At 37.6% G+C, this 13,322-nt stretch overlaps 1 protein-coding gene across 5 annotated transcripts in view; it reads right to left on the reverse strand.

Moving 5' to 3' along the window:
* ccdc141 (coiled-coil domain containing 141) overlaps positions 1-13,322 on the reverse strand; it is a 61,385-nt gene that overhangs the window by 42,403 nt on the left and 5,660 nt on the right. For 2 of the 5 annotated variants that reach the window (XM_047814630.1, XM_047814631.1), the window contains exons 1-2: positions 12,313-12,683; positions 4,620-4,742 (exon numbers count right to left, since the gene is read on the reverse strand). In XM_047814630.1, the coding sequence (XP_047670586.1) occupies positions 4,620-4,742; positions 12,313-12,414 (225 nt within the window). In that variant the 5' untranslated portion in view covers positions 12,415-12,683. Of the gene's footprint in view, positions 1-4,619; positions 4,743-12,312; positions 12,684-13,322 lie in introns of those variants that run through there. The other 3 variants (XM_027162629.2, XM_047814629.1, XM_027162630.2) reach the window with 2 other exon arrangements.

A 13,322-nucleotide genomic window follows, 5' to 3' on the forward strand; every position in this document is an offset into this window, starting at 1 on the left:
CTGGGTACTCTGGTTTCCTCCCCCGGTCCAAAGACATGCATGGTAGGTTGATTGGCATCTCTGGAAAATTATCCGTGGTGTGTGAGTGAATGAGAGTGTGTGTGTGCCCTGTGATGGGTTGGCACTCCGTCCAGGGTGTATCCTGCCTTGATGCCCGATGACACCTGAGATAGGCACAGGCTCCTCGTGACCCGAGGTACTTCGGATAAGTGATAGAAAATGAGTGAGTGAGTGAGTGAATAGCCGCAGCCCTGGACAATGGTGCTGCAGTTATATTTAGGTTTTTATTAATGTATTTGTTCAAATATGTCTTTGTGTTGTGAAAGCTCATACACAGGGATTTGTACAGAAAATGTTCTACATAAACACTGATACAGTGAAATTTTCTGTGAGGAGCTGTTAATTTAAGAAAAAGCTCAAGTGTTGGACTACTGATCGGAAGCTTGTGAGTTCAAATCCCATAAACACCAAGGTGCCACTGCAGGACCCTTGAGCAAGGCCCTTAATTAAATATGTAAGTTGCTTCGAATAAGGGCTTCTGCAAAATGGCGTAAACGTAAACATTTATGGAAGGAGTAGCTACATAATGCTACATTTTTTATATTCTTCCATTCATTCATTTTCTACCGCTTATCCGAACTTCTTGGGTCACAGGGAGCCTGTGCCTATCTCAGGCGTCATCGGGCATCAAGGCAGGATACACCCTGGACGGAGTGCCAACCCATCGCAGGGCACACACAGACTCTCATTCACTCACACACACACACACCATGGACAATTTTCCAGAGATGCCAATCAACCTATCATGCATGTCTTTAGACCGGGGGAGGAAACCGGAGTACCCGGAGGAAACCCCCTAGACACGGGGAGAACATGTAAATTCCACACACACAAGGCGAAGGCGGGAATTGAACCCCCAACCCTGGAGGTGTGAGGCAAACGTGCTAACCACTAAGCCACCGTGCCCCAACCCCCAACCCATTTTTTTATATTTTGTTTTTTAAATTTATAGCAAAATTAAAAAGGTAAGATGGTAAAGAGAAGCTGGGTTTAATGCGTTGTTGAAGAGATCATGTGTTTCTTTATGTTTGCTCCAAATACAGTACCAAATGGCTTCACTGAAGAATTTTTGCAGGACATAAATGTGGACCTCTGGCCAACAGACAGTGTGTTTAGTAATTCCTCTCCATATAAACACCACTTATTCAGAAACCAGCTACATTTCTGTCTATGTAGGTGAATGTATTGTTAATTGATGGTACACCACAATGCTCTTTAATCCTCCATTCTGATTGGTCAGAAAGTATTGATTCATTTTCTATATCACAGCTTTATATAAAACTTTGACTACATTAACAACACTGAGATATATACATGATTAAATGGATTATTTATAAGGATTTGAAATGCATAAAATATTTAATTTGTAAAGGGATTCTATTGAACGTGTATGGAAGGAGAACTCCAGTGTCCTTGCTTTGTAACACTCAGGAGTAAAGTTGTAAACTTACAGGGAAGTCGAGCCTGAGACACTTTTACGTTTTGCGGTTGCTCAATAACGTGACAAGATGCAATTTTGTCTTGGTAATTCAAAAAGAATGATAAAATTAACTGATCTCCAAAGCAATACAATGACGATAAATATAGAAGAAATGCCAGATAATGATGTACTGTAAAGCTGTGAGGCTTTTAGACTGTTTAGACTGTTAGACATGGGTCTATAAGATGTCATTGTATTTACAGTGTAACTTGCCCATCTGATGCAAATGCAAAACAGAGCTTCACATCAGCAACTGATCTGCAATACAACAGCAGCTCTAGTTCAATACACATGGAGGATTCTTGACTTGGACATCTGACAAAGCAGAGAGTGAAGCATCTGGCAGGAGACGCACTGGAGAGCAGGAGCTGGCATGAGGACTAAGGGGGGAAATAGTGCATTCTGTGGAAATAATATAAATCAGCCTTTGCTAGCAAGAGGAAGAAGACATTCTGTGCAGGTGAAAGAAATAAAAATGAGAACAGCAAGTGAAACAAGGTGAGAAGATCATGAATGGAGGCAAAACTGTATGTGGGACATAATCCGAGAGTAGTGTGTGATGATTATATTACAATATTAAGACTTGTATACTTCTATTTTATGAAGAGAACTTTAATACGACACTAAATACACCTACTTCACTAATAGTAATGGTGTAATGTGGAATTTTCTCAGTCCTGTGCATATCATGACCTTTAAAGTTCTACCTGGGTTAAGAATGAATGTGCAAATTTTTTTTCTCCAAATTCAAACAGCATTTGTAGATTTTTTTTAAAAAAAGTAATTACTAAAGGATAATAGAGACCTTCTGGAGATGTGATAACATTTCTCCCAAAAAAAAAAAGATTTACTCTTGGAATTTTATAATTATATATATATATATATATATATATATATATATATATATATATATATATATATATATATATATATATATATATATATATATATATATATATATATATAGACAATCATGTTTATCTTTTTTCCCTTCCTTTTTCATCAGTCAAAACAATTGATGTGTGCTTCTTTTGTTTTGCAAAGAAGCTAACAGGTAATAAATGTTTTTTCTCACTATAGTGACAGTCCTTAAAGCCTAACATTAACATTTATTTTTTTAAACATGTAAATTGTTAAGAATCTACATGCATGAAGCCAGGTGGTCATTTATGGCAGTTTGCAGACACCCTTTTCCAGAAAGACTTAATTTTTTTTTTATCTCATTTTATACAAGTCAGTGTTAAGGGCCTTGCTTATTGGCCCATCAGTAGTCCAACACCTTGACCACTAAGCTACCACATCCCTAAAATAGCATCTTAGCAATTAAATTAAATATAATAAAATTTTTCCATTTCTTACAATAAGATCACAGTAAACCAAACAGCTCATGGGATGCAAAGTATCTGATGTGTTTTAAACACTTTTCTGGCTTCGAGATTCAGAATATTAAACTCTGTGTTTGGCTCCCTTGTATTTACATTTACAGCATTTAGCAGACACGCTTATCCAGAGCGACTTAAATTTTTATATAATTTTTATACAGTTGAGCAATTGAGGGTTAAGGGACTTGCTCAGTGGCCAAGCAGTGGGAAACTGGTAGCCGTAGGAATCGAACTCACAACCTTCCGATTGGTAGACCAACACCTTAACCACTAGGCTACCACATCCCCCACACCACATTGTATATTCTGTTCTGTTCAGTGGGGAAACACCACACCATAATGATTGCTTTAGAGCCAGATACAGTCTAGTCATTGAAAAATGGGGTCACAGAATCCCATCTTTATATATATTAAAAGAGTTTAGATTAAAGAAGTGGTGGTGTTGATAAGTAAACAAGAACTTTGAGAAACCTACCTATGGAAAAAGAAAGCACCACCACGTCGGCTTCTTAGACTAATGTCCGTCTAATTCTCATGACTATGTATAATTAATGATAATCCACTTAAATGCTGTGGGACTGAATCCTGACCAGAGAGAGCTTGTGGTGTTTTGTTTAAGTTCAGATATTTCAGTCAAGTAGTTATATTTTATTTATGCTATTTGGCAGACACCATTAACAGAGCGACTTTTATACATCTATTTTTATACATCTGAGGTGATTTTAATTGAATTTTAACATTTTAAACACTGCTGAGGTTACTGTGCTGAAAACTCACACAGAAACTCAAAATACTGATGTTATTTGTGTAGTAACAGTGTTTAGCTCAGGAGTTATTGACTCGGGAAACTCCAATCTGTGAATATGTGGCCAACTTCCTGCTCCTTCAGTTCTCTCCAGCGCTGGAAAGCTGATCCTATATTAACACGTCCTACTTCTTGCCTTATCGTAAGCCTTTCTTCTCTTTCTTTCTTTGTTTTTATCCTCCATGTCAATGTTAAAACAGCTTTCTGCTAATGTCACACATGCGCACTGAACACTCTCTCTCCGTCGCCCCTTTTGTTTTGATTTTTGTTATGATTTTTGTTTATTATTCGGCCCGAAGCATTTCTCAAAAATCAGAGACCCCACCTTTAAGCGGTCTCCTTCTCATGGCAGCTATATAACAATTATACATCCTTTTCCTTTAAATAAATAACAAAGATGTAATATAGCAGGTAGAGTTCAGATTTACACATTTAATTATAACTAGAAGTGGAGCTATATCTTTATCATCATCATCCACCCTTAAGCTTTGGGAGTCGAAGCCTAGGTAGTACAAAACCCAATTTTTAGAAAGAACGTGAATAATTCTGGTTTCTGGAGATAGCCACCTCAATATTGTCACAGCTTTCAGCTACACAGTGAAAGTCTACAGACAACAGTAAATCACACCACGCCGTTAAGCACATCCCTGGAAATAGTTTGAGGCAGATAGGTACAGGAAAGATTTTCTACACAAGATAAACTTCCATTGCATGTTATCTACGTTAGCCACATAGCATTGGTGTATATTTTAAGAAGCATAAGAATGGTGCAACATGTCGTGACATGAATGATGTATTACATTTAGTAGGGAAAGCATAAAGAATGTGATTTTCTCGCTGCTGCTACAGTGTTACGTGATTATTTTCGTCATTTACTCTGATATTTTTTTACCTTCAGTTTGCCGAGCAGCTGATCGTGCTCTGCCAGAAGTTTCATGGATTCGTCCTGATTGTTTCCAATCTCCAGGAGGTCCGGATGGGCTTCAGTCAGCTGCAGATGCACCAGCTGTCCACACTGCAACAACACGTACACACAAATACACACAGAGATGAAAAACCAAGGCCATGTTTACATAGAGGTGAAACACTACTCCTGCATGTGCACTTCCTCTGAATGCCATGAATTGTAAACACTTCCCTGCCATCAACACAATGCACCTTGTGTAGTTACTCTCTATTTACGGTAATTATGTATCATGTATCTAACATGCCTGGAGGTCCAAGCTTTTATATTTAATCTGATTTATAGATGTTATGTTTCAAACTGTAAATAAATATCAGAAAGCTTATGATATCTATGTCTATGGGTGTTAACAAAATGGCAAGTTATAGACGAGGCTGAGATGTGCGTCCAGTTTAGACATTTCAGGCATAAGTGTTTGTGGTCACGTTTTGTTTCATATGTCATTTTAATGCTGGTTTACTAAGTGTATGTGCTGAGTCAGATGAGTAAAGTGTTTATACACAGTACAACGTTCACGCTTAGTCCATTTTGAGCATCTAGATAGAAAATCTTCACCAATACAATTTTTTTTAGAACATAAAAATAGTTTAAATTCAGTACAGATTTTAATGGTAGCTTTACAGAGCATAAGTACAAAAAGTGTATTATAGAAAGATTAATATTATACAAAAGTTCTAGATTAATATTAGACTTATAGTTAAATATGTTTGTATTTATCCCCAATGAACAAGCCTGAGGTGACTGTGGTGAGGAAAAACTCCCTTAGATGGAAGAGGAAGAAACCTTGAGAGGAACCAGACTCAAAAGTAAACCTCATCCTCATTTGGGTGACACTGGAGGGTGTGATTATAAACTGTTATAAACACCAGAGAGTGTTATTATGTATAATGTCCTTTCTACAGTCAGATACAGTCTGATGATCGTGTAATGATGAGGAGGTTGTTGTTCTCAAAGACCACATGGAGGTGGCATCTTCTCTTGGAATGAGCATTTGTATTTGTAAATCAAAATCTCTCACAAAACCTGCAAAATCTTTAAGTGAATTGTGGCAATTTATTATGATATCGTTACAAAAATGCTTATTATAAGAATAAATATTTTCATCCAGCACACTAAGGTTAAACTACAAAAACTACATAAACTACAAAAATGCAGGTTTTTAAACACTACTTATAAAATCCACCATCTCTCAGGGTAAGAGGAAAGTATACTACAAGACTCTTCTCTGTTCTGGCACCAAGGTGGTGGAATGAACTTCCCCTAGAGGTCCGAACAGCTGAGTCACTGGCTATTTTCAAGCGGCGATTGAAGACCTACTTATTCAGATAACACTTCAACTAGCACTTCTTTCCTTATCTTTTGCATTAAAGAAAACAAAACAAAAAAAAAAACCTTTGACACTTTTTCATTGTAACTTTGAACAGATGTTTTAAACTCATGGTATCTTAAGTATATAACCTAGTGAACCAGCATTAATGTATTCAATGTTAGAGATTTAAGCACTTATGTAAGTCACTCTGGATAAGGGCATCTGCCAAATGCTGTAAATGTAAATGTTAACCAATTTGCTTGTATCTTGAGGACTGAATGCATATTCAAAATGCGAAAATTTTGAGAAGAGTAAACATTCATTTTCAACAAATTTATTGTCAACTTCAGACACTGCATTCATTGAATTCTCCATGTTTAACCCCCGACTCAGAAACTCTGAACCAGAGATAGGGGACTCGAGTCATCTGACTTGACTCGAGTCAGACTTAAGTCGCGAATTTGAGACTTGAGACTTGCTTGACAAATATAAAAAAAAAGACTCGACTTGACTTTGACTTGACATTCATGACTTGAGATTTGACTCGGACTTGAGTTAAAAGATTCAGAGACGGGGGGACTCGACTTGACTCGGGTCAGATTTAAGTCGCAAATTTGAGACTTGAGACTTGCTTGACAAAAATGAAAAAAAAAAGACTCGACTTGACTTTGACTTGCACATGTGTGACCTCTGCTCTGAACTCAAAGATTTTCCACTTGTAATTACAAGCTTGTGGTGACGTTCATGCGTGCTCAGCACATTGCTCGGTTACCTTTAACATTTGCTTGCTAGTTTAACCTGTAACAAATAACCCAATTCAGTTGTATTTACTTGTACTTGAGTAACCAGAGCAAGTATTAGAGAATGTTCTTTGCAAGTGTTTGAGAGAACACAGATCATAGTAAATATATGTAAGATCCTAAAAACACAAACAACGATGTTGCTCTCAGCAGAAAATGGACATTTTTTATGCATATCAAAGAAAAAGGATGACCCAATAAACAACAGCATGCTAGTTAGCTTTTAACCCAATCATGGCTTGTTAAATATCTTATCACACAAATATTATAATCAGATTTTAACTCATTGGTGACCTTTTGCAGCTGCTGTGATTTGTCTAAATTCTGACACAAATAGTGGAACGGCAGCTTCAGATATACTGTACAGACAGATGGCTATTTAATTGTCTGCGCCGTATATTTTAAGCTTGTTGGCACTGAAGATTATCCCGGCATGTATGCTAAGCGCATACCTTTAACTGGCACCGGTTCTCTGGAAAATGTGTTCATGTGTGTGTGTTTTTTTTTCCCATCAGAAACCCACCTGATAACACAACAAACAGCATCCAAAGCCTGAAACAGAACGACTAACAACCTGATCAATAATCCACAGCTTGTGTACGAGATTGTACGGGATTTTTCACAGTGCCCAAGCTGAGTACTTAATGCTTCTCACAGGAGCCGATAAACACCAACATTAAGTCATTATGTCAGGAACTTTTCCAGAAGGAGAATTTACGTCAGGTTGTTATAGATGACACTGAACCTTGGTCACCGCCGGATATGCAGGACTCTTGCGAGAGAAATTTGTCTTTGCTGAAAGCTGTAACAGAGAAACCATCACCTCTCGAAGCTGATGGATCTGAACGGCTGAAAGGCTTTCTACACTCGCTCATATCAATGCTCCGGCGTACCAAGGTCACTTCAGAATAGTGATGAAAGTCCACGGGGAAGACAAAAGAAACCGGATCTACCGCAAATTGAATGAATTAATTACCAACCTTGAATAGAAACACAAATGAAAACTTCTTCATGGGATGTGTAAGAGTATTATCACGGAAAAGAACACACTTATACTATACATAACCTATACGTATATAATCTGTATATACACTATGTATTACCTTAGTTACACTTGTACATACAATGTACATAATGCACACATTTACACAACATATATAAATATTGTTCTTTGTCTATACACCTGGCACATATTCCCATTTTGCACATACTAATCTTATGCACATCCGACTTGTCATAACTTTGTCATACACATACTGACATATTTATCTACACATTTTCTTTGTAATTTACCTATCCCTCTACTCATCCATCCATCCAACCACCTATTTTTGCACCAACACACCCACCCTTCCCTCCATTCATCCATCCACTTACCCGTCTGTCCATTCACCTATTCATCCATCCATCCATCCATCCATCCATCCATCCATCCATCCATCCACATATTTATGTACCTACACACCCACCAACCCTTCCATCCATCCATCCATCCATGCATCCATCTTTCCATCCATCCACCTACTTATCCACTTACCCACTTATCCGTCTGTACATCCACCTATTCATCCATCCATCCACATATTTATGCACCTACACACCCACCAACCCTTCCATCCATCCATCGATCTATCCATCCACCTACCCACCCACCCACCCACCCATCCATCCACCCACCAATTTATCTTTCCATCCATCCATCCATCCATCCATCCATCCATCCATCCATCCATCCATCCATCCATCCATCCATCCATCCACCTATTTGTGCACCTACACACCCATCAACCCTTTCATCCATGCATCCATCTTTCCATCCATCCACCTATTTATCCACCTACCCACCCATCCATCTATCCTGCCTACCTGTTATCCAACTGAATAAATAATGTTCCTTCAAAATATGCGTAGAAACCCTCGATGCATTATTTTACAACTCTAAAACAAAATCACTCAAAGGAACTTTTTTAGAAATCTATAGATATATTTTACCACTTTACATAACTATTGCAAGATCCCGTTGAACTATTGTCCAACCCACTGATATATTTTACCACTGATTCTAGTTCTCTACAAAACTTCTTTATAACTCTGGAAACTACTTACTGTACCACTCCACAGAACTATTAAACCCTTCTACAGAACTATTTCATTATTCTGTGGAACTTTTATAGCAATAAATAGACATATTTATGAACCATTAATTAGAACCATTTTACCAATCTACAGATAATACAGTATATCAGTAGAAATAGAACTACCCTGTAGCCCATTTTCACCACTTTACATATGATAAACTATAGACAGTTTTAATTTTTAAGAATAATTTGTTGTGTGAAGAAGTTTGAGCACCCCTGGAGAATTGAAATATTTGATTGATTTAGAAACTAAAATTGGGAAAAGAGGGGAAAAGAAGAATAAATTGAAAATAGAATAATTTAAGCTCAAAGTTTGTGAATGTCATTTACAAGTGTATTAGAGAGTACAGGCCACAGTGAATTATGTGAGATGCTAAAAACAAATGAAACGATGATGATGTTCTTTGCAGAAAACAGCCATTTTTTTTTTTTAAAGAAAAATGCATTATAAAAGCATAATATATTCTCTGACTTGTGCTAAATCTCACCAATCATGGGCTCCTCTATGCAGCTGAGTGAGAAGCTAAAAATAAGGCTAAATGATGCCTACAAATCAGAGAAAGTCTATAAAAAGAAAGTTACACTTTCTGAAATGTCATTAAGAAACGACAATTAAAGAAGAGTCAAGGCAAGAGCAAAGGAAGAACAAGAAAACTTTTAGAAATATCCGTTTGAATGCCTGGCTGAAAAGCAAAGCAACATACAGCATAGAACAGCAGGAAGGTTTAGCTGACTCTAAGAGATGTGGTGTACACACAGACAGATCTACTCTGCAGTGTTGCTGGCACAGGAAAACATGATCTGAATGGAAGAGTCATCAGAAAGGAACCTTATCATGTGTGACCTCGTCATATCTAGATAACCTCGAGGCATTTTGGAAACAAGTATCGTGGCCTGATCAAAAAAGGCAAAAAAAAGAGAATGGAAGGGGAACAACAACAAACAAAAATGGCAATCGTTAAGCAGGAAGGTGGATATATTATGTTTTGGGGTTGTGCAGGAGCCACTGGTAAGTGCACGTGTACATGGAAAAACAGGTTTCTGTAAATAACAGCAAATTGTGGAAGAAACGAGTCAGTCAGTCAGGAAACTAAAGCTGGAAATATACCTCCACTATAAACTACATCAAGAAACACAAGTTGAAGCTTTTGGGAATGACCATAACAATCCCCTGACCCTGAGCATTAGTGAGTGAAGTAAACATGTCATTTCTCGGCCGAAGAGGTTATGTTCACATTTTCCACTATTTAAAAAAAAGTGTTATTTGGTGCAGGATGACAGAAGTGTGACTATTCTACAGATACACGACTAATAAAATATTTCTCTTATTCTGTCAAAGTACGTTATCAACCTCTAGACATTTTAGACTTACTGTACAATATATACTATGGAAAAAATCAGGCCTTTTCACTTATTTGCAATCTTGTGTGTGTGTGTGTGTGTGTGTGTATATATATATATATATAATCATATAGAGCTGCCATATACAGTGCGCACTATTTATTCTTAATCCTTCTTTTGTAACTTCTTAATTTAAACTCCTTCATAGTTGTTTGTTTAAATGCCCTTGTTGTTGTCTGAGAGTTGACAACCTAAATTTCTTTGCATTGTGTGCAATGACGATACCTGCTACTTTTCTAGAGAAGCTTTTCACTGGATATAAATATAGAAACATTTGCAAGTATTAATACACAAGAGGTCAAATTTGAGATGTAGCCTCTACAGATGAGCTGAGAGTATTAACATGTTCTCTACAACCATATTATTAACCTGTTCAACGGGTCTATTTCTGAGAGTCTTGCTTTTAAACGACCATTTAAAATGGGTATATCTTAAAAACTACAAGGTGTAGTTGAGGAATTCTGGTAAATAGGAGAATTATATATATTACCAGGTCAGAATAAGGGAAGATGGAACACAGAAAAAAAGAAATAAATAAAGTACTCTCTCTTACTCATTTTCTACCGCTTATCCGAACTTCTCGGGTCACGGGGAGATTGTGCCTATCTCAGGCGTCATCGGGCATCGAGGCAGGATACACCCTGGACAGAGTGCCAACCCATCACAGGGCACACACACTCTCATTCACTCACACAATCACACGCTACGGACAATTTTCCAGAGATGCCAATCAACCTACCATGCATGTCTTTGGACCGGGGAGGAAACCGGAGTACCCGGATGAAACCCCCGAGGCACGGGGAGAACATGCAAACTCCACACACACAAGTGCGGAGGCAGGAATCGAACCCCGACCCTGGAGGTGTGAGGCGAACGTGCTAACCACTAAGCCACCGTGCCCCCCAAATAAATTAATTGGTGGTTAATTTTTTTTTTTTTTTGGCCACAGAGTGCTCATCCTTACAGTATACTGTTGGAATCTGTAGAATCTGGTATGCATTTTTTTTCTGTATGTCTGTCTGTCTGTTCATTTAGCTGCTTGTTATTGTGTTTTGTTTAGGTGGAAATGGTCTTTGTAGTCTTATAGCGGAGCTTCTTCCTGTACGTCTGCTATGCTGCATGTGTAGATACACTCAGGCTTTGTATGTTTAAGAAAGAATTTATTATTTCTGACCTGGCTCTCCCCGGTACTCAGGGCACTACTGTGGAATATAATTAAAAACTGTTTAGCTCTCAGAACAGTAGTGAGTAGTGACATGTCAGAGTGACAACTTCTACATAAATACAGAGTTTTATTACAGGACAATATAAAAGCATTGAGATGTAAGTGACGAGACTGACAGACCTCCCACCCTCAAAGCTTACATGTCACAACACGATCATTACTCGATTATTTTAAGAGCCAGCTAGTCATTTCCAGCATCGTGTTTACTTCTTAGGTGGCAGCCGTTATAACTTGTGCTGATAATTGATGTCACTTTATCATGATGTGTCATTCTAAAAGGTATAAAAAGACTATTTGGTGTAGATTACTGTGTATTTTTGTTTTGCTGCCATAAAGACTTGCTATTAAAGACTCTAAAGCCTTCATGTGAGACTTCAGGCTACAAGTTTCAACATTTTTTTTATTAAAACGGCATAAATAAATATTCAGTATTTTAAGGATAGTTTGAGGAGGTTATTATACATTTTTATACAGTAATTTATCAGTAATTTGGTCGATTGGTATAAAAATGCTGCTTTCATTAAAAAAGTTCCAATGATTAAAATGATTATTTAATTAATTTCATTTATTTCATATGTAGCTCTTAGGCATTACAGGCTGTCTGTGGTGTTTGACAACACTTGTTGCTTAGAAACAATTTTCTCATAATATTTGAATCATTAAATAATATTAATCTATTAAAAAATCATTACATTCTGTAATCAGGGGATTACTACAGATTTCAAAACATCAGCATCAACTTTGATACCTTTAATACAGCCACAATAATCTGTGTGTCTCCTGCCTGGACTGCCACTGTACTTAGTGCTGTGGTGGACACACGTCCTCCTGGGTCACCTTCGCTGGACATTTTCCTCCTTCCTTCTCCACTGGAAATCCAAACAGGCCGTAATCCACAACTCTGCTCTCTCCGTGTCTCGGTTTTGTCTCTGCAATATTCCACAGATGTCCAAACCCAAACACAGGGAGGAGGAAAAGCACTATTAAAGCAACAGCGTCCTCATGTCCCACGCACTCTGTCCTGCTCTCATCCAGCATGAAGTTATGGAGCTGCTTTTAGTTCGGCAGAGAAAGCCGAAGGGGCCGAGGCACAGTGAGGTAAAAATAGAAATATCCACCGGCTTTTATCACGCTGCACTGAAAGCAATTTGACACACCCCTACGTTTGGTGACTTTGGGCCCCTCCATGCTCCCTTCCTCCCTCTCTGTCTGCCTGCCTGTTGCTCTCCATTTACTGACCTATTTTTTTTATTTATTTTTATTTTCTTTTATTCTTTCTGAGACATTTTGTACACAATATTTGAGTAAGACAAACCCAGTGGGATTTAGATATTTTAAATGTGTTTTAAATAAAATAAAAGTTGCCAGGATTCTTCTTTAATCCCACTTTGCTTGGGGTTTAATGCGTTGTTGAAGAGATCGTGTGTCTCTTTATGTCTACACCAAACGGCTTCACTTAAGAATTTTTGCAGGACATAAATATGGACCTCTGGCCAACAGACAGTGTGTTTAGTAATTCCTCTATTTAAACACCACTTGTTTGGAAACCAGCCACATTTCTGACTATGTAGGTGAATGTATTGTTAATTGATGGTACACCACAGTGCTCTTTTAATCCTCCGTTCTGATTGGTCAGAAAGTATTGATTCATTTTTACTATAATAATGTTCCAATATGTTATCTTTCTATAGTGACAACATGTCTAAGGTAAAAGATCCACATGCACAGATTAGAAATACATATATTTGATATGGTAAA

The sequence above is a fragment of the Tachysurus fulvidraco genome, chromosome 6, assembly GCF_022655615.1.
Source record: "Tachysurus fulvidraco isolate hzauxx_2018 chromosome 6, HZAU_PFXX_2.0, whole genome shotgun sequence".
NCBI lineage: Eukaryota > Metazoa > Chordata > Actinopteri > Siluriformes > Bagridae > Tachysurus > Tachysurus fulvidraco.